Raw genomic sequence first — 7,443 nt, 5'->3', positions numbered from 1 at the left:
TTTATTATATTTCCATTAAAAAGCATGCCATTGTTTTAGTATATTTCCTTTTATTCCAGTGTTCAGGCAAAAACCTTCAACATTCATCTACCCAGCAGCATTTTCCTATCCCTTTACCCTTTATATATTAATTATGAGGTAGACAGGGAAATGTTATTAATAACTTATTTTGTACGATGAAGCTGTTCAAGATTGTACTCCAATAGAAATAACATAATTAATCAGTATAAAAATATTGCTTTTAATTGTACTCATTTGGATTGATTGATTTCTTATTTAAAAAAAAACAGAAAAGGTTAATGTAGTAAAATAAAAAGTCGTACTGGCAGATCTTTTTGATCATTTTATGTATTCTTTTTATACTATTGTTTTTTAGAAAAAGAAAATAAATATGTAGTAAAACTTATAAAAGTAATATAGTAGAATCCCAAATTACTGCAAAATTATAAACCAAAATAAATAACCTGTATTACCTCCAGATCCATGGTGACCAGAAACAATGATAAAAAATGTTACTCTGACAATTTAGACGACATGATCATTCAAGCAGTGTGCGCCTAACGTTTTTTTTTCCAAATAAAAAAGTGTGCCTCAGTGCAAAAATAGTTGAGAAACACTGCACTAGACGAACCAAAAATGAGTGCTAAAGAAGGAAGAAAACTAGAGACTCAAATTGACCAAACCGCACCATTTTCTTTTTTTTTTGGCCTAGCCTTTAGCAAAGAAAAACGAGAAGGGAAAAAAGGAGAAAAAAAGAAGATAAGGGGAAAAAGAATAAATAAAAGACAAAAAATACAAAAGAAAGAGAAAAGGAATAAATACAGAAAAAAGACAAAATATAAATGGGGGGAAAATAAATCTATATATCTACGTTCGTCATATCACTCGAGAGGTGGCCGACAGCAAGACAAACAAATACAAAAACAAAGAAAATAAAAAATGGAAAAAGTAGATAAAAACACAAAAAAATTGACCATAGCCAACCCAAATGCCCAGACACCCAAACAAGTTAGGAACCTCGGCTCCCAAGTTAGTCATGCTTTCGTCCCTCCAGATGAAACGGAACACAAGAAAGCGGCCACGTCACTCGGGTCAGGGCGACACAACACACTCTTTTGTTCAACAGCAGGGCCCGACAGCTTTCGCTGGTTTACACCTACCGTATTATGCAGGTGCCCTGCGCATCCCTTAGAATGTGTCCAAACATCCCACGATCCTTTTACAAATAAATAAAAAGGAAAAACAGAAAAAATAGTAAAGCAAAAAAGAAATAGAGATCAGAAAAAGAAAGAAAACAAGAAAAGGGGAGAAAAAAAGAAGGGGAAAAGGGACTAAAAAGAGCATAAGAGAAGACCATGCTTGACTTGAATGGAGGAAAACTTCACTCGCTTTTCGTGCACAAGACAATGATCGTTCAGGTAGAAAAACACAAGAATGCTCGTTTCCCCCAATGTTTGCATATTGCTGGGGTTCTGCCCCCATAACTGTTGCGAACAAGTCCAAAAGCAGTCGTCTGTTTTTATTTAGAAAATTTCTCCTCAACTCTCCCCGGGGTCTTCTTTCCCCGGCCTGGCGACGTCCTGGGGTCTGAGCACCCCGTGGATCCCGCTTCTCTTTTTAAATTTGCAAAACCATCCTTTACTGGCTTTAAATTCCTCGGCACTCCCCCCCGGGTTGTCTCTGATGAGGGCGTTATGGAGCTCCCTGGCCTTGTTGCAAATGATAGTTTCGGATACGGTGCCCCCCCTCACTTGTTTGTGAGTGATCCACTCCAGCAAAAGTTTCTCCACTTTTTCCACTTTGTCGGTTCTCCTGCTGCTGAGAGTTTTGACCCCTTTTGCCACGTCGGCGGCTTTAATGGCTTCCTTCCTTTTCAATATTGTGGAGATAGTCGACTTAGCCATGTTGTACTGGATGGCCAGGTCTGAGACGCGAGTGCCGCACTCCCACTTGGCGATGAGTTCCTTTTTCAATGCGATGGTCGTCATGACGGTTTTTCTCTTGGGTCTGTCACTCCGGAGGCACTTCTGTGGTGACGTTTTGGATGGGTAGAAAACACATAGCATTAGAAAACATTCTGAAATTGCATATATCATATCCAGGCTTGGGGCAGTAATATGAGTGAGTGAGAGTGAGAGAGACTTTATTCATCTTCATAGGGAAATTCACACTTCCAGCAGTAGCCTTGTGTTGAAAAATTAAATAATAACATAAATATATAGATATATGTAAATTATATTCAAATTTATCTTATTCTGTTTTTTATTAGCATATTTGGTATTGTAGTAATTCAAAAGTAATCATAAGTAATCATAAGTAATCAAGTTACATTACTGCAATATAATGGTATTCGGATTACATTACTGATTACATTTTTACAGGTAGTTAGTAACTAAATCGGAATACATTTTTAAAGTAACCCTCCCATATCATATCAACGTGTACCTTAACATGCAAAAAACAATGTATGCAATGGATTTTTTCCTGACCTTTAAGATACAGAAGAACCCCGGGTTACGGCGTCCCCACCTTTTAGTTTTTATGTTCCGATGTAGAAAATGATGGGGGGGTTTTGCGCCGTTATTACATTTTCCCCATCATACGATATAAATAACATTTTATTTTCACCTGCCCAAAAATAATACGATATTTGTAAATATGAATGAGCAAGTTCCGTGCTTTATGTCTCTTATAGTACATTGGTCTTTTTCGGTTCGTTAGGCAATTTGAATACTCAGCAGCCAATCAGAAGCCTGCATCAAATAACTTTGTGCTGCCGGACTCTCCCGAGCGTTATGAGGTTGTGCATTTGCATATAGACGCACAGGGAAGACAAGAAAAATGGATAAGTGGTTAGGAATCAAGACAAAACCTCAGCCCCAGAAGAAAGATTAAAAGAAGCTAGCGAAATTGATGGCGCTCCGAAACGTAGACATACATTAAAAGCATCGTGGAAAGAGGCGTTCACGTGGCTTGGAGCAGACGACGCAACGCTAACATTGCATGAATGAAGATGAGTAGAGGACGTACATACTGATGGCAGGTGGAAAACAGCAATGTAATATACATGCAATAAATGATATAAGTAGATTTATCATAAACTTAAGTGTTGTTCTGTTATACATATTCTGATAATCAATATTTAATTTTTTGCAATAATGCTTTTTTTTTGGCGATTATTCGTCTTATTGTGTTTCATGTTGTGAAACATGGGGCAGGCAACTTTCTGGCTGGGCAGGCAACTTTTCAGGGTGTCCGGTAACTTTTTGTCACGAGTTTCAGACACTGCTGTTATACACAAATAAATGTGTTAATTACCCAGCCATTATTGGTAAAAAGAAGGAAAACCAAAAGATCAACCTTTTTGTAAATGAGTTTCAGTGGTTCTTGCCATCTCAGGTCTTGGTTTGTGAGTTTGTGGTTTCTGTACAGCGGAGGAAGTTTAGTCACTGCATTAAGGGGTCGACTTTCATCGCCTTCCACTTTGGTATCGCATTTAAGAGGATCCATTTTGGGGGGAATCCTGCTCTCTTCTCCTGCAGCCATCATTTTAGTGTTGTCCGATTTTTGCTCAATGAACAGCTGCTCTGATACTTCCATCGCATAGGACACTGGCATTTCCGTTTGTTCCTCTTTAGGTGTGTCATGGTTTTTATGCTCTTTAGCCTTTGGTTGCAATACGTCATCATGTTCCGTTTTTACGCCTTTAGCAGTTTGCTGTAATTCTGTCTCTGCAGTTGAGAGTCCTTTAGCTTGTCCAGTGGATCGATCAAGATCTGCTGATGGATAGAAACATATTTTGAATTAGCTGTGAAATAAAATTTAAAGCATCACCTTAAAACACAGGTTACAATTTGTTATTATTATCGAAAACTCAATGTATTTGTCCAATTTTTGTTTTTTACTTTATACCGGTGTCTGAAATAACGTCTGCCCGGATGCCCGCGGTGTGCATATTTTACGCCAGGCGAACAACTTTCAAAACGTCTTCGCCCGGGTGGCAGACAATTTTATAGAGAAAAAAAAAAAGGAAAAAGATTTTTTTTTTTTTTTTCAAATCAAATGTTTGCTTTATTCCGATTTCAAAATCTTTGTTCGGTTTAAAAATTTCGGAATTTCGGTTTGTTTAGCAATTTGCAAACTCGGCAGCCAATCAGAAGCCGGCACCGAAAAACTTCGTGCTTCCGGACTTTCCCGAGCCTTTAAATGTTGTGCATTTGCATATCATTTTCCAAAGTAGACGCACAGAGAACACAAGAAAAATGGATATGTTTTTAGGAATCAAGCCAAAACCTCAGCCCCAGAAGAAAGATTCAAAAGGAGCTAAAAAAATTGATGACGCTACAAAAGGTAAACGTACATTAAAACCATCGTGGAAAGAGGAGTTCACGTGGCTTGTAGCAGACGACGCAACGCAAACATTGCATGAATGAAGACGAGTAAATACAGGTACATACTGATGGCAGATGTCATATACATGCAATGAATGTTATAAGTAGATTTATAATAAACTTAATTTTAAAGTGGTGTTCTATTATATATTCTGATTATCAATCCCTAATACTTTGCAACAATGTTTTTATCTTTGCGATTAGTTGTCTTATTGTGTTTCAAGTTATGAAAAACGGGGCTGGTAAAACGTATTGACTGGTCGGCAGCATTGTGTGCAAAACTTCTGTCAGAAGGGACAAGCCAGGAGAAAAACAAAATAGATTGATTTTTGTATCTACCGATACTGTCTGATACCTCAGCAATAAATTAGGAAAAATGATCACGTTTCGGCAGCACGGCGGCGCAGTGGTTAGCGCGTCCGTGGCACAATTCTGAGGTCATGAGATCAAACCTCCTGCGTAGAGTTTGCATGTTCTCCCTGTGCTTGCGTGGGTTTCCTCCGGGCACTCCGGTTTCCTCCCACATTCCAAAATCATGCATGTCAGAACTTCAAATGAGCGCCTCTTGGTTGCAGTGTTGACGCCCCTGCTTGCTGCAAAGGTGCGCAGAGAGACTGATTCTCAGGCTGTCCGAGCGAGGAAAAGCGAAGGAGAAGAATTTTGACTGGCTCTCAAAACGAACGGCCTACAAGGAGGAGGATTCACTATATACTTTACACTAAAATAATTAGTTGGCGGATTCTGTCTTCAAAATAATGCACATTATTCCTAACTTTGAAAACACAGGCCAAGGTTTGTCTGAACTGTGTGAAATTGATAAAATATGTGATGCAAAATTGTTTATGAGGTGACTTGCCTTACTGTTGTCAAATTTAGTCACAAAATAGGGGAGCAGATTGCCAGTAAGGTCAGGTTTTAGTTTGTGTTTTCTTTTCATTGTACAACTACATTATCTTTGGTGTGTTTTCAAATGTGTGTTATTGTGTGATTTGCTGCCTAAGAATATAAGTCTATTTTATAACTCTATATTATTGTTCTCTTTACAATTTTCGATAAATATTCAAGCCTTGTTTTTTATTTGGCCATTAATAAAAAGGAGTCTCAAAGGGAGGCACAGACCACAGACTATTGAAAAAACATCCCCTGATCTAAAACCTACATGAGGGCAAGGAAAAACTCAAAAACCTCCGCATGAGGGAAATAAAGACACTTTGAGAAGGGACCGCACATGAGGTCATCGCCCTTCCAGGATGACCTAGCTGCAATGGATGTTGTAATAACAATTAATACACAGATATTGTCAACATGAAATATAGGTCATTCAAGCTAGTGAAGTGCGTTTAAAGCCTAGATTTAAACATTTCCACTGAGGTTGCAGATTGGATCAGATAACCAATGTGTAAAGGGCAATACTATTGTGCAGGGGCATTAATTACACGTCTTGTCTTCTCAAGTGGGATTTCTTCCCACCCTCCCAAGCAGTATCCGTAAGGATGTGAGGTGCACATGAATGAAAATTCTACGCCTACAGTACCGCATATTTATACAAACCGATTTTTGGTGGGATCATCTGCGCATTGATTACATCGTTGAGTAAAGACCGGAGACGTTGGTTTTCCTCCTGATACCCTTTGACGATATGCGCCACTTCTTCAAAGATCTCCATGGCGACGCTGCTGAAGCGTTCGCTTATTCGGTTTTGAAACACGCGCAGGAGACCCACAGACGTCATCTCGGAACTGGACACTTTAGTAGAATATCTACGACATGAGTTGTTTTGTTTTGTGCTACAATGAAAGAAAGCAACGTGAACCACAATTCGAATATGATGAACCGGAAACAGAAAGTCGTGAGGTTTCTTGTTGGCCGGACATTAATAGAGGCTGATATTTTGATAGTTTACGACGTACTTAATTGACTAAATTAGTTCATCATGTTTATAATTTGTGATTAAATTGTTCTCAAACAAATTTTGATACAAATTTGTATTTTAGGGACTACGGGTATAAACACAAAAGTCAACCTTGACAGGTACGTTGACGCCGTCGCCATATTGGGTGTGGAAATGCAGTACAAAAGCTGTGCCATCATTAATTTTTGTAAAAATAGTCAAATTATTTCAAGTAAATGATAGATTTTCAAAAGGCAGTAGTGCTGTACAAGGTACTACCGATTATTATTTTTTTTAAATGAATAAAAATGTCCCTATGGAGCTTTACATTTTTTTGTAAAGATTGTGACGTGTGTGCTGGGTGGGATTTAGTGTGGACGGAAAAGAGAAAACGCGCTGGTCAGAAGACAGAGGAAAAGAAAGCGCTAGACTCGCTCGTGGGAGGCTCCGTAGTTCTCCGAAGGAGAGGGGACTTTGACTGTCCTGTGCCGCCAGGCCTGACGGGGTGTGACCCAAGCAAACCAAGCAGACGAAGCCTCTGAAGTCCTTAGTACGTTCGGACAGGCTGGTGCATGATTTATGGAAGCCCTGTGGGCAGTTAGTACAGGTGATTGGGGTGTGGTCGCAGCGAATGGTTCGAAAGCACCACTGGCATTTGGACTGGGGGCCAGGGTTGCTATCGAAGTCGCCCGCCCTAAGAAGAACAGAAAGAGGAGAGTAGAAGAAAGAGAAAGGGAGGGACGGATAGAAAGAAAGAAATACAGACAGAGTAAAACGCAAAAGGGGGGAAAAGAGAGTAAGAGAGGTGGGGAGAGAGCAGGAAAGAGAGGGATAGAGAAAATGAGAGACAACAGTGTAAAGGGGGGAGAGAGAAAAGGAGAGACAAAGAAAGAGAGAGGACCAAGAAAGAAAGAGAGCGAGTCTGAGTGGATTGAGTTGGATTCGTAAGACTCCCCCGGGAGAGAACCCTTCGCAGGACACCACGGGAAGGTTCCTAGTCTTTGTCCTGCGAAAGCGGTTGTGGCTGCTAGTTCTCCTCATGTTGTGTGTTTGTGTGTTGGAATCGGATAAAACAACTCTAGTGATCTTACAGGATCCCAACGGACACTCATGATCAAAGAAAATTAATAGAGTTGTGGTTAAATACAGTGAAGCAACAAG

General features: G+C 39.6%; 1 protein-coding gene across 2 annotated transcripts; it reads right to left on the bottom strand.

Moving 5' to 3' along the window:
• Positions 1-30: 30 nt before the first annotated feature.
• Positions 31-6,220, bottom strand: LOC148363810 (uncharacterized). 2 transcript variants are annotated; one of them, XM_088337868.1, is made up of 3 exons: positions 5,943-6,220; positions 3,361-3,779; positions 31-2,027 (listed from the first exon to the last, which is right to left on the bottom strand). In XM_088337868.1, exons 1-3 carry the CDS (start codon positions 6,121-6,123, stop codon positions 1,539-1,541), a joined length of 1,089 nt encoding a protein of 362 aa, XP_088193994.1. In that variant the 5' UTR covers positions 6,124-6,220; the 3' UTR covers positions 31-1,538. The 2 variants fall into 2 exon arrangements, with proteins under 2 accessions (XP_088193994.1, XP_088193995.1); XM_088337869.1 differs by having other exon boundaries at positions 3,361-3,776.
• Between the last annotated feature and the right edge of the window lie 1,223 nt (positions 6,221-7,443).

This window comes from Urocampus carinirostris, chromosome 6 (assembly GCF_059441175.1).
Source record: "Urocampus carinirostris isolate Australia breed hairy pipefish chromosome 6, RoL_Ucar_1.0, whole genome shotgun sequence".
Classification (NCBI taxonomy): Eukaryota; Metazoa; Chordata; class Actinopteri; order Syngnathiformes; family Syngnathidae; genus Urocampus; species Urocampus carinirostris.
The sequence above is the reverse complement of the archived record's forward strand: the minus strand, read 5'-3'. Positions and strand labels throughout refer to the sequence as shown.